Raw genomic sequence first — 27,980 nt, forward strand, 5'->3', positions numbered from 1 at the left:
GGACAGAGGTCTTTTATACAGATATTAAACTGGGATCAGGAGCACTCCTTTTAAGAGGGTGCGCCTAATCTCAGCTTTTTACCTGTATAGACGACACCTGGGAGCCAGAAAATCTTGATGATTGATAGAGGATCAAATACTTATTTTATTCATTAAAATAAAAAATCAATGTATAACTTTAGAAAATAATTTTTTCTGGATATTTGTGTTGTTCTGTTTCTATCTGTTAAAATAAACCTAACATAAAAAATCAGCAGGGGACCAAATAAATTTTTTCCTCACTGTATATGAGTCCCTGCCCTCAGAGAGCTTACAAAGGGATTTCTTCTATCCACGTTGACATTCTTGATTGACCCACTTTAATAAAAAAAAAATTGATTGCTCCATGGTTAGCAAACATAGAATTAATCATTGACCAGTTTCGTTTTTCAAAAATGTTTTTGTTTTTTTTCCCCCCCCACAGGTTCGGGAAAAATACGTTGAAGCGATTTGCGCACTCGCTCATTTCAGGTCACCGCTCTACTCCGAATTCAGCAACAGCTCCAATGTAAATACACAGAGCAGGGTAAGAGGAAGCCTTTATATTCCTTTAGCCACATTTAAGGATAACTCCATTCATTATAGAAAATTCGATATAGAACAGGTTCTGTAGTTTGACTTATGAAGGTTACTTTCAGCACATACAGCGCTGCCATTTTTTGTGTTCAACAAATATTCAAGATATCCTACCATAATCTTCGGTCTTGGAGGGTTCTCATAAATCCAGGTCACGATATGTGTAAATGGAGCTAGTCACATTAAATCATAGTTGTTCTGTAAGGGGGTGTCCCAAGTCACATTTGCATCTGTATTCAGGTTGCAAAAGATGAAATTCGCCTTTAAAATGGGGCCGTTTTATCTTTAGCATCTTTCAAGACAGGAATCTCATTCGCCGGAAACCATCTGTGGTCAAGTAGTAAATGGGCAGATGAGCAGCATAAGATACCCGTTTTTTTATTTTTGTAAAATCCTTCTACTGGGTACTGCCAAGTCAAAACCTCAGGTGAGCCCAATATATCATTCATCACGTCCGGCAAACAAAGGTGCACTGGGAAGTTTTGTGGCTGCCAGAACCCAAACCCAGCGACTTTTAGAGAGGGGGACCCCCACAAGTGTTAACTTCAAGTTAATATGCACCATGTCTGCCACAAAGTCCACAGTGATCTTCTGTGACCGAGACAGCCCTGAACCCTGAGATTCCTCCTGGACAGACCCATCTAGAGAGAATTTCCAATACTCTGTAGCTTCTTCCTTTTGGGGATTGATCCTTCAACACCTCATCCGCCCACAAAATGGAGAGTGAGGGAAGAAGAGCACTCAACGCTTGTGTCTGAACTAGACAGAACCCCTGAGATATGATCTTGAAAACCAGTAGCACAGAGAATCATTGCCTTGACACAAATGAGGATTGTGCACGAGATGGTGGAAATACCAGATAAAGGCAGGGATTTAGAGCCAATCTAACATTTTGGGGAGCCATTAGAGGGGGTTCTCCCTACCTAAAAGAGGTATTATACAGCCCACCCCTTGCTGAGTACCAATAGGCCTGCAATACTGAGCTGCACACAGCTGAGAGGCATTTCATTCCAAGCCACACCACTTGTCGCAAGTTACCCCAAAATAGACAAGTGTCCCCAACACTAGCCGCTATCCATTGGCACCAAATCTGCTATAGACTGCCGCAGGGGCTGAGAACAGAACCACTGGCGCTGTATTTGCAGAAGTTTCAAACACCAATGCAGAGGTGTGCAATTTTGTCATCACATGCATAATGCCGGTCCACCCCCTTGTCGAACACCACTACAGTGGCGTAAGCTCTACACAGGCATCTCAGCCTATATTTTCCCAAAGCACACGGAAACATTGTAAAAGAAGGACTCCCATCAAGTGCTCACCAGTCTAGCAGCAGGGACAAAAGGTCCAATCATCACCCACAGAGGGCCTGGGGGGCGTTTGACTCCCTAGAAGGAGGGTCATTGCTCTAAACCAAACTTTTTAAACAAAGGGCCAGTTTACAGTCCTTCAGACTTTAAGGGGGACGGATGTTGGTGTTAGGAGGAATAGTGCCCCATCATAGAAAGAAAATAATCCTATCATTGGTGTCAGTAGGAAGAATGGTGCCCCATAGTTGGCATCAGTGGGAGGCATAGTGCCCCAAGGGCCAGATAAAGGGCTGCAGTTTGGAGACCACTGCTTTAGACCTGTGAAGCACCCTGCCACTGAGGGCATCTAGTACACAGAGCCCTGAAGATCACTGACCACAAGATTCAGCAGATTCTATAGCCTGTTCCTACTCTTTACATGCAGGGTCCACAAATTCACTTAGACCTGCAGACAACGCCCATTTCTGCCTTAGCAGGGGTATTCAGATTAGTAGGTAAAATGGGACTAAAGATGGCCATAGATGGATTGAAATTCAGCTAGTCCAGCAGAAACCAGACTCATTTTGATCCAGCCTACAGCCATTCCTGTTCAAGAGGAGTCAAATGATCATTTTCGTGCAAACTTTCGCTATATTTAAATTAGAGCTAGCAGCCAATCAGCTGCCGTTTTGGTCAGTTTATTCTGACATCAGGAGGAGTCCCCGCCATCAGAACACAACAGCACAGCAGGGAGGATTTCTTCTTCCACCTCCAATTAGGCCTAATCTTTATTACTAGTAGAAAAGGTGTACCCATTATGAGCACAGATGAAAATAAGAAGGTTTAAAAAAAAATCTTGTAAACCGGGGTGGGGGGGGGGAACGACACAGATCATTAACCACTTCCCGACGGCCGTACGACTTTGTACGGCCGCAGGGTGGCTCTACTTCTCTGGGAGGCCGTGTTTTTACGGGCGCTCCCGAGCGCGCAGCGGGGAACTGCTGTGCTGGCCGTGTCCCTTGGACACAGCCAGTCACAGATCGCCGTGAACGGCCAATCGGATGGGCCGTTTCCTATGCGATCTGTGCGGCCAATGAGAGACGATCTCATATGTTTACATATGAGATCATCTCTCATTCCCTGGCTCTCGCAGACAGCGGTGCTGTCAGGGGAGAGAGGAGACGGATCTGTGTCTCTTGTACATAGACACAGATCGGTCACCTCCCCCCCCAGTCACCCCCCCTCCCCCACAGTTAGAACACACCCAGGATACACATTTAACCCCTTCCTCACCCCCCCCCTAGTGTTAACCCCTTCCCTGCCAGTCACATTTATACAGTAATTAGTGCATATTTATAGCACTGATTGCAGTATAAATGTGAATGGCGCCAAAAATGTGTCAATAAAAAGTCCCAATAAAAATCACAGATCGCCGCCATTTCTAGTAAAAAAAAAAAATGTATACAGTAATTAGTGCATATTTATAGCACTGATTGCAGTATAAATGTGAATGGCGTCAAAAGTGTCCGATGTGTCCGCCATAACGTCGCAGTCCCAATAAAAATCGCAGATCGCCGCCATTTCTAGTAAAAAAAAAAAAAAAATAATAATAATAATTCTGTCCCTTATTTTGTAGGCGCTATAACTTTTGCGCAAACCAGTCGCTTATTGCGTTTTTTTTTTTTTTTTACTAAAAATATGTAGAATACATATCGGCCTAGACTGAGGATAAAAAAAAAAATTGAGCTATTTATTATAGCAACAAGTAAAAATATTTTTTTTTTTTTCAAAATTGTCGCTCTATTTTTGTTTATAGCGCAAAAAATAAAAACCGCAGAGGTGATCAAATACCACCAAAAGAAAGCTCTATTTGTGGGGAAAAAAGGACGTTAATTTTGTTTGGGAGCCACGTCGCACGACCGCGCAATTGTCAGTTAAAGCGACGCAGTGCCGAATCGCAAAAAGTCCTCTGGTCAGGAAGGGGTTTAAGTGCCCAGTAAGGAAGTGGTTAAGATTGGTATATATAATGGTTATTGTGGGAGCAGAAACTGCTGCTGTGGATAGTAAACAAGAATATACACTATTAGGTACACCTTGCTAAAACCAGGTTGGACCCCTTTTGCCTTCAGCACTGCCTTAATTTTGTAGAAAAGATTTAAAGGGTTTGAAACATTCCTCAGATTTTGGGCCATATTGACATGATAGCGTCACACAGTTGCTGCAGATTTGTCAGCTGCACATCAATGATGGGATTTTCCCATTCCACTACATCACAAAGGTGTTCTATTGGATGGGATCTGGTGACTGTGGAGGCCATTGGAGTGCAGTGACCTCATTATCCAGTGGAGAGATGATCTTTGCGACATGGTGCATTATCCTGCTGGAAGAAGCCATCAGAAGATGGGGACACTGTAGTCATAAAGGGATGGACATGGTCAGCTACTCAGGTAGGCCGTGGCATTTAAATGATGCTCAAATGATACCAAGGGGCTCAAAGTGTGCCAAGAAAATATCTCCCACATTACACCACCAGCCCGAACCGTTGATACAAGGCAGGATGGATCCATGCGTTCATGTTTATGCCAAATTCTGACCCTACCATCTGAAATCGAGACCAAGCAACTTTTTTAATCTTCTATTGACCTATTTCAGCGAGCCTCTGCGAATTGTAGCCCCAGTTTGAAGTTCTTTAGCCGACAGTAGTAGCACCCAGTGTGGTTTTCTGCTGCTGTAACCCATCTGCTTCAAGTTTCGATGTTGTGTGTTCAGAGATGGCATTTCCTGCATACCTTGGTTATTTGATTTACTGTTGCCTTTTCATCTTGAACCAGTCTGCCCATTCTCCTCCGACCTCAAGGCATTTTCCTCCACACAAATGCTGCTCACTGGATATTTTCTCTTTTTTGGACCATTCTCTGTAAACTCTAGAGATGGTTGGGTGTGAAAATCCCAGGAGATTAGCAGTTTTTGAAATCCTCAGACCAGCCCATCTGGCACCAACCATGCCACATTAAAAGTCTGTTAACTTCCCTTTCTTCCCCCATTCTGATGCTTGGTTAGATCTTCATCTAGTCTTCACCACATCTAGATGCCTAAATGCACCGAGTTGCTGCCAAATGATTGGCTGATAAATGTGTTATCAAGCAATTGAACAAGCGTACCTAAGTGAGCAGTGAGTGAATAATATCTGTATGCTACAACAGTAACTTTCACTAGAAACACCCGAGAGTGACAATTTGAATAGATGAGTTGACCACAAGGGGCAGAACTACAGTACAGGCGCAACATTCCCTGTCAAATCCTTTAGTACACAATACAGAGGGCTTTAAAAGTCAGTATGTAATTCACAGCATTTAAAGCGGGGGTTCACCCGTACATACCACTTTTTCCCCTTAGATGGATGCTCGTTTTGTCTAGGGGAATCGGCTAGTTTTAAAATATGAGCTGTACTTACCGTTTACGAGATGCATCTTCTCCGCCGCTTCCGGGTATGGGCTGCGGGACTGGGCGTTCCTATTTTGATTGACAGTCTTCCGAGAGGCTTCCGACGGTCGCATCCATCGCGTCACGATTTTCCGAAAGAAGCCGAACCTTGGTGCGCAGGCGCAGTATAGAGCCGCACCGACGTTCGGCTTCTTTCGGCTACTAGTGACACGATGGATGCGACCGTCGGAAGACTGTCAATCAAGAAGGAACGCCCAGTCCCGCAGCCCATACCCGGAAGCGACGGAGAAGATGCATCTCGAAAACGGTAAGTACAGCTCATATTTTAAAACAACTAGCCGATTCCCCTAGACAAAACGAGCATCCATCTAAGGGGAAAAAATTTTTATGGGTGAACTCCCGCTTTAACATGGATAGTTGTGCATACTGTAACCACCTCAATACCAGCATGTTACACCAGCTTCCTTTTTAAAGGCCATTTTTTTCAGTTTGTAGCTCTGATATTTTGACAACCACTTGCAACACTTTACTCAAATTTTATATATTTTGAGACAAAACTTTGTGGCATTTAATATTTTTTTATATTATATAACCAGACCTTTTCTAGCACTTTTACATGTAAAAAGTTACTTTAAACCCACAAATACTTTTTTGGAAAGCAGAGGCCCTAGAGAATAAATTGGTGTTTTTGTAATTTTTTATGTCACACGGTATTTGCAGTTTTTAAAAACACAATTTCTGGGAAAAAATACACTTTAATTTTAATGCAAACAAAAAAATACATAGCCCAATTTTTTTTTTAAATATAAAGGTTACGCCGAGAAGATATCAAACATGTCACGATTTAAAACTGCATACACCCGTGCAATGGCGACAAACAAATTCTACTATTCATAGGTGAGGTTTTAAAAGCATTTACAGGTTACATTAGATTTACAGAGGGAGGAGGTCTGGTGCTAGAATTACTGCCCATGATCTGACGTTTATGGCGATACCTCATGTGTGAAATGATCCCTGTCCTGCTGCTCCTTGTAATAGCAATTGAGCAGCTAGTTAGCCATTCCGATTGCCATTACAAAATAGCCGACTGTTGACGCAAATTGTACCGGGATGCTATCTGCAGCTGCAGGCACCATCCAGGCACAACCACTTGAAGTCAAATGACATAACAGGTATGTGACTTGGCAGCGAGTGGATTAAAAGGGGAGGGAAAACAAATAAAAAATGTTGAATAATGAATAGTTTCCTTTGCTTTTTAGAATAAGACACCTAATGTAATTGCATACACCAAAGTGAATTTTTTTGCCACAAATTTTTGGAAACAAGCTGGTTCTGAGGTGGTTAGCTGAAAAGTTACCTGCTGAAGCAAAGTGCAAGTTTTCTGTTTTTAGTGGTAAAAAGTTCCCTGGAGGATAAAATTTCACTGCCCTGAAATGTGCACAATGGCTAGATGTCATGGATAAACCCAAAAGCACACTCTAGTTTCCAATTCAATGACAGTTACTTGTGATCAGTGGAATTTTGACTCCGCTAGGCACACCCTCTCCTTCTTGCATTGCCTGGGCTTATGGTAGGTGGATTCCAGGATGTAAATGCTACATAAATCTGCCCTTAAGATAGCTATGGCCAGAAATGCTAGGGGGTGTTTTTCAAAGCGATTTCTCTACAAAATAAAGCATGGAGACATGGGTGGATGGGCGAGTTTGCTTTGAATATTAAATATGAATTTAATAGCATTTTTGGTGCTCCGATTTAGTTTAGTTCCACTTCAACTACAATGACCAATCAGGAGGTGATTAAATAGAAGCTGTTTATTTTGCATGTCTTCTTACATCCTATCTAATGTGTTTGTTACAGGCCAAGGCAAGCAAGGAGTCTGGCTTATGATGGATCCTGCACTCTTGTGGTTTAACTTCCCACACAAAGACTTACTTTGCACTTCCCTAAACCTGGAATGGTTAAAAAAAAAAAAAAAAAAAAACAGACGGATCTGTCAGCAGAATACTCCAGCAGGCTGCAATTTTCACTGCTGATCACCTCTGACCAAATGGAGAGCATCCCTCAATACTCCCAAGGAAGCAACCGATGGACTATTATGAACGAGAAGGACACAGGCTCTAAACAATAAAAAAGTTTAATTTCTTTCCCTTCTTTACACAAAACCAAACTCAATAAAAAACCCAGATATTGTAAAACCGAAACATTCCCCACATGGTGTGCAGTCGGACAAGAGCGGAAACTAAATCAGAGATGAGGACGTACTCCTAGCAGGACAGCAGGGGGCAGCGTTATCGACTCTGTTCAACTGTAAAGAAAGAAGAAAAGCCAATTAATATGTGACAATGTTCTTTATGTAAATATTCAAAGCAATGCTTCTGTCCAAGGTACAATTTTTTTTATATATAGGTTATAATTGCATTTGTATATTATGCCAATAAAATGAAAGACCACATATCGGTATATTCTGTGGGGGAATCTATCACAGCTTCACCACATGTCTTCTTGTCTTGAATACTCCTTGCATGGAGTTTGTATGTTCTCCCTGCGCTTGCATGATGGGTTTCCACACACCCCCCCCAAAGACATGCTGGTAGGTTAATTGGCTCCTGTCTAAACGTGCCCTGGTAAAAAGTAGGCATATGTATGTGAGTTATGGATCCTAGATTGTAAGTGGCTTGAGGGCAGGGACTGATGTGAATGTACAATATGTAAAGTATCAGTGCTAAATAAACGTGTAATAAAACATCTCCTCACTTTCAGTATACACAAGATACATTGGTTTTACTTACTGTAAGTTGATATGTCTATCTCATCGGGTAATTCACCCACGTTGACTTCAAATCTGTCTTGGACATCATTCAGGATTTTGGCATCTTCCTCGTCAGATACAAATGTTATGGCCAAACCTTTGGTGCCAAATCTGCCAGCACGAGCCACCTGCAAAAACACAAAAATGTTGTCAAGGCAACGAAACAGAATTTAAAAAAGTCACTTTAAGGCTAGGTTCACACTGCTACGAACTCAAAATCGTGCGATTTTACGGCAATTTCAGGGAATGGCAGTCTATAGAGCTGAATTCGCATCGCACAATGATCAAACTCGCACAGGACCTTTTCCCCCAGCTTAGAGTCACACCGCACTTATGTGAACGGCACTAATGGAAAACAATGTTATTTTAAGGACTTGTGAATTTGATGGCAACAGCTCAAATTCGCAGCAGTGTGAACCCAGCCTTAAATGTAGTTCTAACTGCAAAAACCCCCTCTATAGACGTGTTGCCAATCACACAGCATACCTACAACTTTATCCTTTGTAGGTAATTGGAGCTGGCTTTGGGCAAGCTGTAAGCCATTCTAAATGTGAAATGAAAATCTGTCTGCACTGACCAACAGGGACACGCAGAGTTTCATACAATGCAGAAGCACAACTTAAGACCCGTACACGAGACGAATTAATGAAAAGAAAAAAAAACCCCGGTCCAACATTCGGCTCGTGGGTCAGCCAGTCCAGCAGCAGCAGGCAATATGGCAGACTTCTGTCAGACGAGCTTGCTGGAAACCAGCAACAGACCCGCTCCCGATCAGCACTCAGTCAATGGCTGAGTGCACTAACTGGATTTTTCTGAGGGGGCCTGTCCCACTGACAAAACAGCTCAGCGAGGGAGATTGTTGTACCAACTTTTTAGTTAAAAAAATAAATAAAAATAAAATCACCGTACCAGGCTTTAGATATTTAATTTTTGCTGGGACAGTGTTCAAATATAGTGAATACGATAAGGAGATCTGCCAGCACAGTGAGGGCTATTATGGTAAAATATTTCCCCAACTCCCTATGCACAGCAGTAATACAAAAGCCCACATTCAAACTTTTCCCACATGGTGCATGTCTATAACCATTCATTTTGAAAAGAACCCTGTGGACATTTGCAAACACACCTGTACTCCTGACTATAGCAACACTTCATAAAGAGCCCATGCATTGCCTCGAGGTGTACACTGGGTGGGGACCAGGCATATTTTTTGACCTGCATGAAGGGCCCAATAAATAGGAGGTGGTTCCTTTAAAGCAAGCCTGCTGCACAAAACCAATCGCACACACACACACACACACACACACGTGTGAGGGTCTTAAAGGAAACTGGTTGCCGGCTTGTAGAAGGTGTAAAGCTCTAAAGACCAATCTTTTCCCTCCTTCCAAGGCCAAATATTAATAGATCACATGGGGGGGGGGGGGGGGGGTTTATACCTCACCTGCTGATGGCCGTTTTATATCACAAAAATTACAGGTGCCACTCAAGGCTCTGCTAGGTCCTCCCGCATGACAACACACCAGGAGTGCCAACACAGCCCATCCCAGCGCAAGACATTGCGCGACTTTTGGGACTTACTTTCCCTACTGGATGTTTTATATCAGTGACTATCCAAGTAGGATAGCAAGGATAATGACAGCTGAAAGACTTCCGTCATTGAACGACTTCTCCAGTCAATCTTTCTCACACCATACAAGTACAATAGATTATTTCTTGGTCCCAAAATTTTCAAAGGCACACCTCACAAATGACTTACCCGATGCAGGTAGGTGTCAGAGTCCTCTGGCATGTCATAGTTGAATACTATATTAACTCTTTCTATATCCATTCCTCGGCCAAAAAGATTAGTGGCAACAAGAATTCTTCTCTGGAAATCCTTAAATTGCTGATATCTCGAAAGCCTGGAAGAGAAGGGAATACAAATGATATTAAAACCACAAAATAGCCAATTTTTACTGTTCTCAATTCATCTGCTGATTGCACAGAGCCCTAGGAGGCACTCTGCATATGCTTAGTTTGGCATGTATTGCGTGAGTTATTTTTTTGGGAGAGTGCATGTGATCAGCAACGGGCCAATCAGCACTGTCCAGTCAGGGGTCATACAGCCTCATAGGACAATCAGAAAATAATGAAAACTCAAAGCCTTAACCAGTGCTCTGCCAGACACCGATAGAAGGACTGCTCTAACTTCCAATGAGAAAAGGCATTTAGCAGTTTATACAGTGGAACCTCGGAGTACAAGCATAATCCAATCCAGGGGAATGCTTGTAATCCAAAGCACTCGCATAACAAAGCTTGTAAACCAAGGTTCCACTGTATTTACTAAAATAATTGAATTTTCTTGTTCTGTGGGGGACCAGATATAGTGAATGCAGGGTCCTGGGTTTAGCAACATTTTAACCTGCCAAAATGTCACATTTACCCCTTTAGAACTATCAGAGTTACTGCAAATTTCATAAAAAGGTCAGTGCCTTCCACAGATATGACCTGTACTGACCTCTCCAGCCCTATAGATGTAAACAGATTAGGAGAAGCAACTGCAAATGGCAGCCAGACCAGCAGTCATTGAGTTGAAAGTTAAACTCATCACCCAACCCTGAGCATATAAGCAGGTTACTTATGGAAGCCATTTTTCTTTGACCTGAATGTCGCCATTTTAAAGCCACCCACACCGTACTCAGCAGCTGTGGCTGTACATGCAAACCTCCCAGAAACCCAAAAATGCCTCACCTCTCCTCTTGTTGCATTCCCCTGTGGATTGCGATAGCTGGGAAATTTTGTTCCACCAAGAGCTGTGCCAGTGCTACACACCTCTGCACGGACTTTACAAAGATGACCACCTGGAGGAGAAAACAAGATGTCAGGCATGATACACAAAGACACGTAAAAACATTTATTGTACATCTTTCCTATGAGAAATATGGGTGCCGACATTGCTTATTTCCTTCTAAAAATACTTGATCATGCAAACCGACTTCAAATTTTTCTGGTGAGTAAAAAAAGTATGCAGATGAGGAAGTGAGAGACAGAGGTCCTTGTCTGTAGTGGGGTCAGCAATTCAAACTACTCAAGGTAATGGCTCCATCCCATGACAGAGAAAAGTAGTATTTGCAATAAATGAAAAGGGCAGCACTGGCAGGCCCTCCAGGATTTCCATACAGTACAAAAATGGCAGCATCCTCCGATTGCCTTCCTGGGGCGGATAGGGCTTTCTTACTGATCCATGCTACAGGAGCCCAGCTTGGGTAAGCTCTGGTGTTTTAGCTCACCCTGAGGTGGTCATCATTACCCTCATGCAACAGTGTGCAGGCCTGGCAATTGGCCCGCTCAAACCATGGCACGTCACATGGAGTTCACCTGCTCCTCCATACCCAGAGGCCTGCTCAACTAAAACAGAAGCGTGGATGGGCAAGTGTACATTTCTGGGACAGGGGGCTGTATGGAGACACCAATATTGCCCTGAATATACGAAATGACAGCATCTCTTTAGAGGACCCCTATTACTAACCTGATTGAACTCCAACACATCCAACAGGTCAAACAGTTTCCGGTTCTTCTCACTGTCCTTTAGTTTGACATAATACTGCTGCAAACCGTGAAGTGTCAGCTTGGTCTCATCATCCACAAACACTTCCATGGGCTGAGGAAGAAATACAAGGAGTTATAGAGGTTGCCATGCAAAACATAAGTAGAAGATGCTACAGGTAGATCACAACGCTGGGTACTCACATCCTGCATGAACTTCCTGCAGACTGGGCGGATCTCCTTGCTGAGGGTGGCACTGAACATCATGCACTGTTTCTCATGAGGGGTAAGACGGAAAATCTCCTGCACATCTCTGCGCATGTCTGCCAGAAAAGCAAAAAACTGTCATATTAATTGAATGTTCAATTTAGTGCATTTACAGCAAGACTATCAACCACATGAATATGATCACTTGATTAGTAAAAAGTTACTCTTAAAGTGATAGTAAGGCTAGATTTTTTTTTTTTTTTTTTTAAATAAATAAAACAGGTTATATTAGCCTGTGTGAAATGATTTTCCATCAAGGAGCCCCAAACCTTCACTTCTGGGGTCCCTCATCTGCACTCCAGCTCACCCCCTTTAGAGCCCCATAGGAGCACTTGTGCATGCTCAATCCTGAGCCAGTCTGTTGGCGCCTATTCAGACACACCCACACCCCGCCCAGCCCTGCCACACCCCTCTGCTCAGGTTGACAGAATTTACCAGGGGCCAATGGCTCCCACTGCTCTTAGCAAAGTCTGAGAATAAGGAGATGTGCACAGCACGGGACTCAAAATTATTAGACTGCTACTATTTACCTTAATGCATTCAAATTAAAAACTTTTGGCCTTTACAACCACTAATGTAGTCTGTAATACATGACAGGTTCAAGGCAAAGAGATGACAAGTCATCCCAGTGTAACAGGAACACCATGCGCAACAGTGGTGCTAAAGCCAACGTGACGACATGTCACCTCCCACTGCATGTAAAAGCAGTCCAGCAGCTAGTTACACAGCTAGTAAGGTTGAAGACAAATAGTCCATCCAGATCAACCTGTGTGTGAGTGTTCATGTAGATCATTTCCCATATCCTTGTTCTGACTTTACTTAAATTTTCCCGATCTGTGTTTGTTCCAAGTCAGTGACTCAAAACTATTTAAAAGTAATTTCAGCAGCAGAAGGGGTGGGCACTGTCGCAAGTTGACAGGTAGGGAGGAGGAAGAGCAGACATGAGACCGCATGTGACGGAGGCACATAAAGTGACCACGGTGTCAGGGCTCAGCAGCCACGATCAACCGTGGTCAGTTTACAGAGGGGATGGTAGAAACTGGCAGGATCTGACAGGTATTTTAAGGGGCTATAAAGGTGCCAAAATTACACAGCACAAGCACTGTGCTGTATAAGATGCTTTTAAAAAGGGGCAGGGTCCATTTTTTTTTTTAGGGTAACAAACGCTTTAAGCCACAATACCAAACAGGCATTTTCACAAGGTTATAATAATGAGTCTCCATTTCTCCCCACCTCTATACACTACGTACCTAACTGCTCCAGCATCTTATCACACTCATCCAGGACAAAGTGTTTGACATGCTTCAAGTTCAGAGTCTTCTGTCTGACCAACGCCAGGGTACGGCCAGGAGTGCCCACCACGATGTGAGGACAGCTTTTCTGGATAGTCTCCTCATCTCTCTTAATTGAAAGGCCACCAAAGAAAACAGAAACCTGTTTGTAGAGAAGATTCAGTTAAACTCCATAAACAATTCACAGTACATGAGCACAAGATGTGTGAAAGTCACCCCTACACATCAAAATAACAGTTCTTACCTTTATATTAGGCATGTACTTTGAGAATCTCTCATATTCTTTGCTGATCTGGAAAGCGAGTTCACGCGTGTGGCACATTACAAGAACTGATACTTGGCCATCCACTGCCTCAATCTGTTGAAGTGTGGCCAGGACAAAGACCGCAGTTTTCCCCATACCGGATTTGGCCTGACACAAGATGTCCATGCCGAGGATGGCTTGAGGTATACATTCATGTTGCACTGAAGGAGGAAAAAAAAAAAAAAAAAAAAAAAAAATCACAATTTGTCCACATGAAGACACACGAGATATCAGGAGAATCAAGAGAAAAAAAAATTCTGCAGTGGAAATTGTCATTTTTCTCCAATGCATTATGAAAGGTGGTCTGCTCAACTCTCAAAAAAAAGACCAACAACCCTCTTAAAACAAACGTGGGGTGTAGATCGCTAATAAAGCTTTATGGGAAGGAACCGACCAGCGTCCACACACATAGCTGGATTCACGTAGATGTGCCTAACTTTAGGCGGGCATAGCGCATCTCATATACGCTACGCCGCCATAAGTTAGAGAGGCAAGTGCTGTATTCACAAAGCACTTGCGTCCTAAGTTACGGCAGCGTAGTGTAAATGTGTCGGCGTTAAGCGCGACCAAATTCAAATTGTGAAGAGGTGGGCATGTTTTATGTAAATAAAGCATGATCCCACGTAAATGACGTTTTTAACGAACGGCGCATGCGCCAACCGTGGACATAACCCAGTGCGCATGCTCCAAATTACGCCGCAAAGACTCATTGCTTTCGACGTGTACGTAAATTACGGCCAGCCCCATTCACGGACGACTTACGCAAACGACGTAAACATTTTTAAATTCGACGCGGTTCCGACGTCCATACTTAACATTGGCTGCGCCATCTTTTTGGTGGATTATCTTTACGCCTGAAAACGCCTTACGTAAACGGCGCATCTTTACTGCGACGGGCAAGCGTACGTTCGTGAATAGGCGTATCTCGCTGATTTACGCATTCTGAGCGTAAATCAGCATACACGCCCCTAGCGGCCAGCGTAAACAGACAGCTAGGAAACGACGGTGCCGGCGGTCGTATCTTAGTTACATTTAAGCGTATAACAATTTGAGAATACACTTAAATATACAACGGCGCAGATTCAGAGTTACGACAGCGTATCTACTGATACGCCGTCGTATCTCTACGTGAATCTGGCTAACAGTCTGCTACACCAAGAACTTTGGTGCTCTATGAAACCTTTGAAGTTTAAAGGCCAAGTTCACCTTTAGTAAAATAAAAAGCACACGATTTTGCAGGTCCAAAAACATGCATTATTTATTTCAACACAGGATCCTGCAAAGCTTTGCATCCACACTCAGTGGTTTGTGGGTACATCAGGCTCCTGAAGACACCGCTACAATTCTCTGCCCATATCTCAGTATGGCCGGACTATTACTGAAGTGTCAATGGACTGCAGACGGGACCTGTGAATGAATGACACAGCTGTCAGGGTGGAGACTCACAGCTGCGTTGATAAATGTGACATTGGTTGCGAGAAGAAACAGCTGCAGCTGTTACAGGGGAAGGGGGCTGGCGGTTACCAACATATTACAGCCCAAATATGGGTGCAATATATAACATTATGGTAAAAATCATTTATTCTGCTTTCCCCTTTAAAGCAGAACTCGAGGAAAAAATGTTTTCCCCATGCAGTGGGACTGACTGCACTGCTTGGATTAACTGCTTGTTTTAAATGCACTCAAATTGGCCACGTTTTTTAACCGCTTTCCTCACCCCTAAACAAAAAAAATAAGCACTTTACCAATAGTGTGGGCACAGCCCCACTGATTGGAAAACGAAACTTTCCCTGGAATTCTTCTTTAAAGACATAAACCCAAAGCTTTTGTTGGCCATACCTCTATGGATCACAGGAGTGCAGTTCATTCACCCCGTTCTTAGCCGTTAGCAGGCTAAAGCCCACTGAAGTCACTCTGCCGGTCCAGACTCAAGAAAAGCGGATCCTGATGCTGTGGTTGGGATCTACTTGGATACCTGGATCAGGCTTGGTCACTAAGTGATCTGCTGAGAGCAGAGCCACCTTCTACAGGCAGGGGATCAATGCTGCATCTACCTAGGCAAGTATAATTTCTTTTTAACTCAAACTATTTTAAATAAAAGCTGTTTTTATAGCACTATGCAATGCATTTATATCATTGGGGGTAGAAGGGTCTGGTAGGGTACTGTACATAACTTCCTAAAAAGTTCACAGCACTCTGGTCTCAGTACCCCTACAACAGCCCTCAGTAAGTTGGATTTTAGGAGTTGAGCAAATATCAGTCTGCCCTGAAAGGTGAAATCTACCTGAACGAGTATAGTTCTAAGCAGGTGCATTTGTATGCAGACCACCTGCAATGTGATGCCGAGCCTGCGAGTACTGAACCCATATGCATGTTAGGGCAGGGCTCGACAAATCCTGGTCGCCGTGGCGACTAGAAATTGCCTCCTGGCGACTTGGCTTGGAAAAAATTTGTGAAGTCCCCAACTCATCCTTGTGTGAGCTGGCGCCATCTGGTGGTGGCCGTTGGTATTACAAGTTAAGCATTCCAAGTTAAAAAGCAATTCTAATGTCATGTTTCACTATTTTCACTGCCATATTCTTCCCTCTAATTAGAACCCCCAAACGGGATATATATTTTTTATCCCAACACCCTAGAGAATAAAATGGCGATCGTTGCAATACTTTGTCACGCCGTATTTGCGCAGCGGTCTTACAAGCGCACTTTTTTGGGGGGGAAATACTTTTTTTAATAAAAAAATAAGATCACAGTAAAGTTACCCCATTTTATTCTCTAGGGTAGGAACTTAACTATGACTAAGCACTAGTTCTAGTGCGAAACGCATCAGGGTCAGGTTTTATTTTGCTGTGACTTGTAGTGCTGCCCTTTTTATAAAAGGCTACAATTTGTTCAGAGTGCGGCTGTCCAGAGACCATCTTTGTTCCTGCTTTGCCAAGTGCATTGCCTGCAACGGAGGATATTCATCTTGGTTCCCACCTGGAGCGGCTATTCCCTTTTCCCCTTATTCTCTAGGGTGTTAGAATAAAAAAATATATATATAATTTTTGGGGGGTTCTAATAAGAGGGAAGGAGATGGCAGTGAAAAATGACTGCCGTTTTACTTGTAATGCCAACGGCCACCACCAGATGGCGCCAGGTCACAGAAGGAAGCTTGGGACTTCACGAGGCCGCAAAGCCACGGCCTCAATTACTGCACGGCGGGGGCGCACAGAGGCACAGGATCCTGTGCCTCCATGCGCCCCCACCTCACGATCGCGGCGGCAATTGAGGCCGCGGCTTTGCGGCCTTGTAGGCCGCGGCCTCAATTATCGGCGGGCGCCAGGTCACAATTGCGACCTGGCGCCCGGATTTTGTCAAGCCCTCCGTTAACCCCCTAGTGGTTTGCTAGTCCTACTATATTCTACAGCAGAGATATGCAATTAGCGGACCTCCAGCTGTTGCAGAACTACAATTCCCATGAGGCATAGCAAGACTGACAGCCACAAGCTTGACACCCAGAGGCAGAGGCATGATGGGACTTGTAGTTTTGTAACAGCTGGAGGTCCGCTAATTGCATATCCCTGTTCTACAGTGTATAAGAAAAAAATAAAGGGAGGGTTTGTTGGCAGAGAGCAACGAGAATGAAATGCCCCCATTTTAACCGAAAATTATGGAATTTTTGAGGAACAGGGCACCATGAAAAGTAGTAATGTGTAACAGCAGCCCACAGGTACACTTTAGGACATTGTTTCTCAACTCCAGTCCTCAAGGCGCCCCAACGGATCAGAGCAAACAGCTGTAATTACCAAGGTAGCAAAACTGATCAAATCACCTGTGCAAGATAACGGGAAGCCTGAAAACATGACCTGTTGGGGCGCATTTGAGGACTGAATTTGAGAAACATTGCTTTAGGAAACATGGAGGTTACCACTGCTGATCTCTCAACTGATTTCAATAGCCAACTTTAATTCCTGCACACTGTCCTGCATTGGTGACAAATATTGAGGGTGTACAGTCATCAGCACCACAACAGAGCAACCTGTAGCTTTAGGAGAGGTGGCAAGTGGCATTCTTCCCCCAAGACCAGTTTCCTTGGATTCAGCAGCTACACCTACCTTCAGAGGGATGTTCAAAGCCACAGTCCACAATGGCTCGGAGCAGTTCGGGTTTTAACAAGAAGTCTCTGAAACCGGAACTGTGGATAGACACGTAGGATCCTTTCACCTCTTTTCTGGCGGTGGGTGCCGGCGTCTCACTTTGCTGTGGCTCGTCCTCTTCTTCATAATCCAACAGTTCATTTTCAACATCCTGTTCAGTCATTATGTCTGCGGGACAATAGAACACAAAACTTAGCACAGTATAAAACCCGACAGGGACATGCAACACCATGAAAAACACACAGTCCTCTTTCTGCAAGTTTACCATTGACACTCATCAAATATCATGGACCAAGATAAAGGCAGTGCCATTTGTACACCTTTCTCGGGTGCTTACTGGGAAAGTGGGAATCCCGATGTTGAAATAAGAACTTCTCAGGAGGGAAATACACAGGATGGTCTTAAGACAATCCCTAGCTGTCATGCTTATCCTCTGGCTTCACTTAATTCCAAGGGCCGACCTGGAACAAGTGAGCAGATCAGGAGTTTACTTGCGGCATGCTTTAGGCAAGTGATCCAAAGTACCGAAGCCAGGAAACAGCTTGGCATCCGCGATGTTCACAAGGACTGCCATGTGTTCATCACATAATGTGCCCTTCAACCCTGGTTCACATTGGTGTGATTTGGCACGCGGTTTGATATGTCAATTGCACCGCTGCACCGATTTCCAAAATTGGTGTCTGTACCACTTTGGGCGATTTCGGGGGTGCAAATGCAATTGCCATCAGTGCAGAAAAACGCACAGATATCTCTGAAATCCTCCCACTGGGCATGAACCTGGGCTTGACTAAAAACCCAATATACACACAGGGGCTGATTTACTAAACTGGAGGGTGCAAAACCTGGCGCAGCTGTGCACAAAAAAAAAAAAAAAAAAAAAAAATCAGCTTCCAGGTTTTCTGTCCAAGCTTAAGCCCTGGTTCACACTGGGCTGCGGGAGTGAAACCGTGCGAGTGTTTCACTGCCACCAGCAGTCCCGATTTCGGCCACGATTTAAGAGACATATGTGCAGGTTTCTGCACAGATGTCAATGTAAATCGCGGCCCGAAATCGCAGAAAGTAGTACAGGAACTACTTTTTGAAATCTGTGCAGCGCCGCAGATGAGGCGTCGCACCGATTAGGACAGCGTCATTGCTGCCGATTTGAGATGAGATTTCACATGTGAAATCGCATCTCAAATTGTAGCAAATCGTACCCAGTGTGAACCTGGGCTAAATGAAGAAGCTGAAATTAGAAGCCGATTGGCAGCCATGCACACTCAAAGTTTTAGTAATGCCTGGTACACCCCCCGAGAATAATCAGACGAATGATCATTTTTTTTGCACGTTGGTCTCCATATCAAAAATGAAGAGGTTACTAAAGTTATGAAAATTCTCACACGACAATAAAAATTTGGAAGTGATGTGATGCATTTATATTGTGTTTTCAGACGACAACTTTTCTGATTAAATGAAAATCATACAATCTGGTATTGTATGAGAAAAAATTGTGCTTGTCCCCATCGGATATTTCATATGCATCTTTATCGGCTCTGGAAGGCGGTGTAGCAACGATCAGATTAACGTACGATCGACTAGAAAGCGTAGTGCTCACACCATTTTCTGATTGGGTGTATGGGAATTTAATCAACCCGAGTTTGAAGGCATAGGTCAACTGTTCTACCCTATCTACAGATCAGTCATCTGCGATATTTCATTCACAGTCAGCAAGCAAAGCCGGACAATACTATTCTCCGGTTCAATGTTACCAACCCCCAGCTGACTTCTCAGGTGATGACTGTCCAGTGTCAGGTACAGGGACTCAATAAATGAGCTGCCAATCCTTGGGAATATAGAACATCACATAACTGTACATGGATTTCTGCTTTAAGATGAACCACTTAATCAGACCCCATGTTGGCTCACAGCTTGGAACTAATGCTGGCCACACACACACACAGCATATAAAAAGTCCTAATGTAACAATACTTTACTACTGAAGACTCCATCATCAAACCCCCACACCAGTCATTTACCGTGGGGGGGGGGGGGGGGCGGGGGGAATGGAAGGTCACAGTGCAAACCAAGACACCTTCTCAATCAGGGTGTGAAGAGCCAACATGTGCCCAGGCTCTCCCATCCATCAAAGTCACCGACCAGCACCTGTCCCCAGAGGTGTCATATAGAGACCCCTGGGGGCTGTTCAGACTAACACCCACCCCCCATCATAATAATTAACACAAGACTTGTACCTCCCTCCTGGGACTAGATGTATGCAGAAAAACAAAACCGCCTGCTGATTTCCATACATAATTTCATACAAATTGAAACTTTAAAGTTTTGGACCTCATATTATATGGTTTTGGTGAACCTGAAGACAACAATCTGCAGAAAATCCAATAGTGTGTAGGGGGTCCAAATCTCCGGCATCCAAAAACAGCGCTGACAGAATTCTGACCTTCTATTGGATGAACAGCACACAGCTGGGAAAATCAAGGCTGCACAACTGATCCTCCCCTGGGGTGTGTCTGCAGAACTCTTAAAAATGGAACTTTAGAATTAAATGTGGATGACAGGCGGGATTGTTAATGCTTCGTCTCTTCTGCATTAAAATGGTTGTAAAGGCATTCTATGCATAAAGATAAAACGCCTTCTGTGTGTAGCAGCCTGCCTAATACTTACCTGAGGTCCCACTATGTCAACGAGAGTCAGCCGCCCGAGATTCAGCAACGGCTCCTGCTGGTGTCGAAGTCAGCTAGCCAATCAGGAGAGAGAGGTGGCGGGGTCAGGGCTCCATGTCTGATTGGACACAGCTGTGACTCGGCTCCGGTGCCCCCATAGCAAGCCGCTTGCTGTGGGGTCACCAAGACCCCTTTCACACTGAGGCGCCTTGCAGGAGCTATAATAGCGCCTGCAAAGCACCGCTCCTCACACTCCAGTGGGAAGGCCCCAAGGGCTTTCACACTGGTGCCGTGCACTAGCAGGACACTAAAAAAGCCCTGCTAGCAGCATCTTTGGAGCGTTGCGTCCATGAAATGAATGGGCACCCAATACTTACCCAAGGTCTCTATGTCAACAAGCATCAGCCGTGGCAGTATAAAACAGATTATAGCGCAGACATGTAAAAATGACATAGAAGCACCATCTTAGACGTATAGCATTTTTAGGGTGTGCCCCCCATGTATGTTTTTGTAGCCGTGGCAGTACAACACTATACTAATTCAGCAAAGTCAAATGTGACTACTCCCATGCATGCGTGACGTCATCCTCACCCAGCCAATGGCAGTGGCCGTTGATCAATACCCATAGGGGATAGATAAACAGAGCAGCCAGTATCCAATTAGAAACAAAATGGAAGTGAATATACAGTTTTAGTGAAAGCAGCAGCCAATACTTTTCGGGGGAACAGACTCCCCTTCTTCAGGGCTGCTGCTTTAGGTTAATGGTGAGATGTGCTTTATCCCAAATTGGTCTGTCTGTGACACTGGAAAATAATAGTTGCTGGTTCATTTGTTGGTGGCTGCCTCCGCCAAACGAACCAGCGACTACCCAGATTTCGGTGTCACGCTCCATTCAGTACAATGGAAGCATTCATCTCAAGTCGCGCCGACTTAGAAAAAGGTTCCGGCAGTACTTGGGGGCAACTTCTAATAAAGAAGTTCTTTGCAAGTTGCGCTGTGTGGGGCGGCTTTAAAATCTGCAGACCTCCAAATCGAGCCTTAGTCTAGGCCAGTGTTTCTCAATTCCAGTCCTCAGGCCCCCCCCAACAGGTCAGGTTTTCAGGATTTCCCTCAGATGAAAAGGCTGTGGTGATCACTAAGGCAGTGAAACTGATCAAATCACCTGTGCAAAATAATGGAAATCCTGAAAACCTGACCTGTTGGGGGGGCCTGAGGACTGGAATTGAGAAACACTGGTCTAGGCCAGTGATGGCAAACCTTGTCACCTCAAATGTTTTGGAACTACATTTCCCATGATGGTCTTGCACTCTGCAGTGTAGTGGAGCATCATGGGAAATGTAGTTCCAAAACACCTGTGGTGCCAAGGTTCGCCATCACTGCTCTAGGGTCACACTTATGCGGGGATGCCTATAAATCGCACACTTTCCTGCACAACAAAAAAACATGCTGCTCTTTAACACAAGGGGGGCACCATTATTTTGAATGACCCCCCCCCCCCACTAGGGTTGCACCAATACTGATATCGGTACCAATACAGAGTATTAATGCGCCAATACCTGCGATTTGTGTCCATACAAAATGACCGGGCTCAACTCTCACTGCAAGGAATTGCGTGTGATTTGAACAGGAATGTGGTGCGATTTCTGGCTGAAATGCATGGTTTTCCCGCACTGCTCCTGTGTGACCCCGGGGCTCGTCACACAGGAGCGGTGCAGGAAACCATGCAATTAAGACAGGAAGGAGTTACAGCAACTGTTTTTGTTCCTTGCGGGATAAAGATTTTACATAAAAAAAAAAAAAAAAACACGGATTGTAAGCACTCCTGTCCGTGGTAAATGGTTCATCTCCTCCCTGTAACTGATAAGTTTCTAGAAGAGCTTGTTCTGTTGAAAAACACTCACTGTCCAGGTCCATGGATGAAAATAGAAACCTAATAAACAGCATCACATCTAAAGCTGGATACACACTAAAGTGACTAAACAATTCTCTGTAAATTTGTTCCCTCAGATTTACCAAAACCAAATATGAGGTCAAACCTTAAAGCGGGGGTTCACCCATGGAGAACACATTTTCCCCTTAGATCGATGCTCGTTGTGTCTAGGGGAATCGGCTAGTTGTTTTAAAATATGTGCAGTACTTGCCCGTTTACGAGACGCATCCTCTCCGTCGCTTCCGGGTATGGGCTGCGGGAATGGGCGTTCCTTCTTGATTGACAGTCTTCCGAGAGGCTTCCGACGGTCGCATCCAACGCGTCACGATTTTCCGAAAGAAGCCGAACGTCGGTGCGCAGGCGCAGTATAGAGCCGCACCGACGTTCGGCTTCTTTCGGCTACGAGTGACGCGATGGATGCGACCGTCGGAAGCCTCTCGGAAGACTGTCAATCAAGAAGGAACGCCCAGTCCCGAAGACCCATACCCGGAAGCGACGGAGAAGATGCATCTCGAAAACGGGTAAATACGGATCATATTTTAATACAAATAGCCGATTCCCCTAGACCGAACGAGCAGGAAGCTAAGGGGAAAAATTTAATAAATGGGTGAATTCCCGCTTTAAAGCCCCATTCACACCTCCGCGACAAAACGCAGACGCTCGTGCCGCTGGAGGGGAGAATTCCCATTGCTGTCTAGGAGATGGTTCCAATCTCATAGACGCCGTACGCCTGAAAAAAAGTCCCGGACCCTTTTTTTCAGGTGGTATTGGCGCTCGGCCATAGACCGCAATGGGAAGGATTTGTAAAAAAAGTTACACTATTCGCGGCAAAATACGCCGCGTACGTGGCGTTATTTGTCGCAGAGGTGTGAATGCAGCCTTAGAGTCTCACCTGGAATGCAGACTTTAAAATTGGTAAGCTATAAAAGATGTTTGCTTCTGGGTTTAATATCACTTTAATGTGACCACACACACACACACACACACACACACACACTACACAATCACATTGTAGAATCTCCTTTAAACGTTAAGCTATGTGATATGAGGCAAAATCTAAACACCGGAGTCCCTCTGTATCCAATCAGAAGCCCTTGCTCTACAATACATAGATAGGAGATTGTACAGTGTATGGTCAGCCTAAAGAGGAGCACACAATCTGATCGTACAATCTCTTCAGATCTGCCCCCAGCTAAGTAGTATGTGAGTCTGCCTGATAGGAGACACATGGAAGGGATGCATGGATGTAAAATGCAACCTTATGGGAAATGTGAAGGAGATTGTACAGAGTGTGCCCATTTCCGGGGGTATGAGGACCAATCAGATTATATTTTCACCATGACCACACTCTGTACAGACATCATACTCCTGGAGATTGCCACAATCTGATTGTACAGATTGTGGGCATCTCCAGGATTGATGATCATGCACAGAGTGTGGCCATACATACAATCAGGCTGGCACAGAGTGTGGCCATACAATCAGGCTGGCACAGTGTCCCTGTAAATTTTTTTAAAACGTTGGCAACTATGTGGCACAGAGTGTGGCCATGCAATCAGGCTGGCACAGAGTGTGGCCATACAATCAGGCTGGCACAGAGTGCGGCCATGCAATCAGGCTGGCACAGAGTGTGGCCATACAATCAGGCTGGCACAGAGTGCGGCCATGCAATCAGGCTGGCACAGAGTGTGGCCATGCTGGTCATACAATTCCCATATATAATACAGTGTACGGTGACATATAATGGAGGATTCGGATCGGTAGAGCGGCCCATTGCTGTGTGCGGCCCCCATTCCTCCTCGGTGGGAAGGCCGCCATTCAGGCCTCCATTATCAGTGCTCATACATTCTCATCCCCGCCCCCATACATAGCAGGCCGGGAGTACAGAACCGCGTCTCCCGCCTCTCCCCGGCACACAGCGAGCCCGTTATCCCCGCCCGCTTCTCCCTCCACCCGCAGTACCCCGCCGTCACCGCTTACCTCTGCTCTCACCCGGTTACACCTCCACGTGTACAGCGACCTTATTCCACTACTCAGGCCCCCGACTAGACCAGGCCACAATACGCTCCTCCCGCCTTCGCTGGTTGGCCGAGCCCCTTGTGACGCAAAAACGCCCTCGTTCGCCGATAGGACACGCACGACAAAACAGGGAGTGGCCGTCGGAGGAATAAGGAAGACGTGCGGGCTTTGTTAGATAGCTTCGGCGCCTGATTGGTGACGGACAGAGGCGGGATTACCCGGACAACCAATGTAAACAAAGAGCGGTGGGAAATGCATTGAACAGTGGGGAAATCAGCGGCCAATGATATGTCTGCGGAAGGGGAAGGAAGGGCGTTGCTTTCCAGGGACAGGGTTCACTTTGAAAGATCAGATTTGGCGCCAACAAAATGGCGTCGGGCGTGCTGACGTAGGGCGAGAGCGCGATGGCCTTTTGTGGGTGCCGCCATTTTGTATGTGGGCAGCGGCGTTTTCTACAAAGTGGTTCAATAAAGTTTCTTTATGTACATATAGCAGGACCTGGCGGGTGGTTCGTGCGATGCATTAGAAGGGCTGCTGAGAGACAGTCATGATTGCCCTTAGGCAAACACCTGAATATTCTCTCTGTTAGCTGTAGTGTGCAGGGAACTTTCACCCCCTTCCTGCCCAGGCCAATTTTCAGCGCTGTCTGTCGCACTTTGAATGACAATTGCGTGGTCGTGCAACGCTGTACCCATATGATTTTTTTATTGTTTTGTTCACACAAATAGAGCTTTCTGGGATTTTATTTTTTTTGCTAAACAAACAAAAAAAGAACTAAAAATTTAAAAACACATATTTTTTTTAGTTTCTGTTAGAAATTTCTGCAAATAAGTAATTTTTCTCCTTCACTGATGGGCGCTGATGAGGCTGCATCAATTGCCGCTGAATCTGATAGACAGCGCTGATGTGGCAGCACTGATGGATGCTGATAGACAGCACTGATGGGCTCTGATGAGGCTGCACTGATAGGCAGCACTGATAGACTAAGATGACCAGATTTTTAAAATGAAATCCGGGGACATATTTTTTCTTTACTAGTAATGGCAACAATCAGCGACTCTCTGCCCGTCACCTCCGCCCGCCTCACAGCCTCTCAAGTCTTATTATTCGGGCCCCGGATACTACTGGGTGGGAAGCGGAGGAAGATCACTCCGCCAGGGAAGGCAAGGAGATAGGCAGGTGGCTGGCACAGATAATGGGGGGGGGGGGGGACAACCCCCTATGCTAGTAGGCACAGCGGAGCGGGGGGGGGGGGTAATTCTAATTTTTTTATTTTAATTCTGCACTGACTTTCTTTGAAATTGCCCCTGCCCCCTATTAAATCCAATCTGGGGACAAAACCAGGGACAGACTTGGTCCGGGGACAGTGTCCTCAATCAGGGGACTGTCCCCTGAAACTGGGGATGTCTGGTCACCCTATGATAGACAGCACTGATGTGCGCTGATGAGGCTGCACTGATGGGCGCTGATAGACAGTGCTGATGAGGCAGCACTGATGGACACTGATAGGCTGCACTGATGGGCGCTGATGAATCTGCACTGATGGGCGCTGATAGACAGCACTGACGGGCGCTGATGAGACTGTACTGATGGGCTCTGATGAGGCGACACTGATATGCTGCACTGATGGGTGCTGTTAGACAGCACTGATCGGTGCTGATAGACATCGCTGATGAGGCAGTACTGATGGACACTGATAGGCTGCACTGATGGGCGCTGATAGACAGCACTGATGGGCGCTGCTGAGGTAGCACTGATGGGCACTGATAGACAGCACTGATGGGCACTGATGTACACTGATAGGCTGCACTCATGGGCGCTGATAGACAGCACTGATGGATGCTGATAGACAGCACTGATGGATGCTGATAGACAGCACTGATGGATGCTGATAGACAGCACTGATGGATGCTGATAGACAGCACTGATGGATGCTGATAGACAGCACTGATGGGCGCTGATAGGCAGCACTGCTGACTTTTGCATGAGAGAAAAAAACATCATCCCAACCTGCCATTTCATCGGGAGGAACAGCAACACTAGAGGAACATTTCTTTCTTTATTATTTCTTTATTAACCACGTAAGGACCCCTTCACGCTGATATACGTCAGCAGAATGGCACGGCTGGGCACATCAACGTATAGGTACGTTGACCTTTAAGCCCAGCCGTGGGGTCGTGGGCGCGCGCCCGCGACCCGTTTCGAAGCTCCGTGACCGCGGGACTCGCGGACCCGATCGCCGCTGGAGTCCTGCGATCGGTCCCCAGAGCTAAAGAACGGGGAGAGCCGTGTGTAAACACGGCTTCCCCGTTCTTCACTGTGGCTCCGTCATCGATCGTGTGATCCCTTTTATAGGGAGACACAATCGATGACGTCACACCTACAACCACACCCCCCTACAGTTGTAAACACACTTCAGGTCACACATAACCCCATCAGCGCCCCCTGCGGTTAACTCCCAAACTGCAACTGTCATTTCCACAGTAAACAATGCATTTTAAATGCATTTTTTGCTGTGAAAATGACAATGGTCCCAAAAATGTGTCAAAATTGTCCGAAGTGTCCGCCATAATGTCGCAGTCACAAAAAAAAAATCGCTGATCGCCGCCATTAGTAGTAAAAAAAAATAAATAATAAAAATGCAATAAAACTAACCCCTATTTTGTAAACGCTATAAATTTTGCGCAAACCCACCGATAAACGCTTATTGTGATTTTTTTTACCAAAAATAGGTAGAAGAATACGTATTGATCTAAACTGAGGAAAAAAAAATGTTTTTATATATTTTTGGGGGATATTTATTATAGCAAAAAGTAAAACATATTGCATTTTTTTCAAAATTGTCACTCTATTTTTGTTTATAGCGCAAAAAAATAATCAAATACCACCAAAAGAAAGCTCTATTTGTGGGAAAAAAAGGCCGCCAATTTTGTTTGGGGGCAACGTCGCACAACCGCGCATTTGTCAGTTAAAGTGACGCAGTGCCGAATCGCAAAAAGGTAAGCAAGGTCCTTTAGCTGCATTTTAGTCCGGGGCTTAAGTGGTTAATAGGCGCATTTAAAAGGATAGTTCACCTTTACAAATAACCTGCCAATGCAGATAAGGGCTCAGCATTTGAGAGCGCACTCCTGTGGAGGTGAATAGTGACGGCTAGGCCTCACTTAGCAACGTCCTGGGAGTATTCCAGTCAGGCATCATGAAGTATGTAAATGGCCTACACCTATAGTAAGGGTAGTATTCATCTTTTTAGTCAGAGCTGCACAGTTTGTTTTTATCCACAGACACCCCTTATCTGCATAGGTAGGTTTGTGGTAAAGGTGAACTATCTCTTTAAGCTTTAAAGTTGGTGAGTAAGGGAACACAGGAGGGGCGCACGGCACTTTATCAACTGCACACAGAAGAATTGGAGAACCTTTTGCACTTTGTTTCCAGGACTTGATATATTCACGTTTGGATTATATGAAATATCACATTTGTATATGTTTATAAATATTTATAAGGATGGTTGGTATATGAATTGCATGTTTTGTATGGACAGCACTGGGATTTGTACATATATAGCCAAAGGGAATTGTCAACGTCATGCAGGCAGTAACATGGACATTCGGAAGAAGGACCCAAAGCAGGAAGTAAACAAAGAGGACAAGGACTTGGCGTTGGAGAAGCTCACTGAAGTGACTCTTTGTTTAGAAA

At 45.0% G+C, this 27,980-nt stretch overlaps 2 protein-coding genes across 6 annotated transcripts in view; one reads left to right on the forward strand and one right to left on the reverse strand.

Moving 5' to 3' along the window:
- Positions 1-7,326, forward strand: part of ADGRE5 (adhesion G protein-coupled receptor E5) — a 176,156-nt gene extending 168,830 nt beyond the window's left edge. For all 5 annotated transcript variants that reach the window (XM_040346330.1, XM_040346334.1, XM_040346331.1 and 2 more), the window contains 2 exons: positions 464-565; positions 7,203-7,326. In XM_040346330.1, coding sequence (XP_040202264.1) covers positions 464-565; positions 7,203-7,232 — 132 coding nt within the window. In that variant the 3' untranslated portion in view covers positions 7,233-7,326. The remainder of the gene's footprint in view (positions 1-463; positions 566-7,202) is intronic.
- Positions 7,327-7,463: 137 nt separating this feature from the next.
- Positions 7,464-24,414, reverse strand: DDX39A (DExD-box helicase 39A). Its single transcript, XM_040346335.1, has 10 exons — positions 24,249-24,414; positions 17,637-17,846; positions 13,483-13,703; positions 13,197-13,380; positions 11,884-12,002; positions 11,663-11,794; positions 10,885-10,994; positions 9,911-10,055; positions 8,135-8,282; positions 7,464-7,650 (listed from the first exon to the last, which is right to left on the reverse strand). Exons 2-10 carry the CDS (start codon positions 17,839-17,841, stop codon positions 7,634-7,636), a joined length of 1,281 nt encoding a protein of 426 aa, XP_040202269.1. The 5' UTR covers positions 17,842-17,846; positions 24,249-24,414; the 3' UTR covers positions 7,464-7,633.
- Between the last annotated feature and the right edge of the window lie 3,566 nt (positions 24,415-27,980).

The sequence above is a fragment of the Rana temporaria genome, chromosome 3 (genome assembly GCF_905171775.1).
Source record: "Rana temporaria chromosome 3, aRanTem1.1, whole genome shotgun sequence".
NCBI lineage: Eukaryota > Metazoa > Chordata > Amphibia > Anura > Ranidae > Rana > Rana temporaria.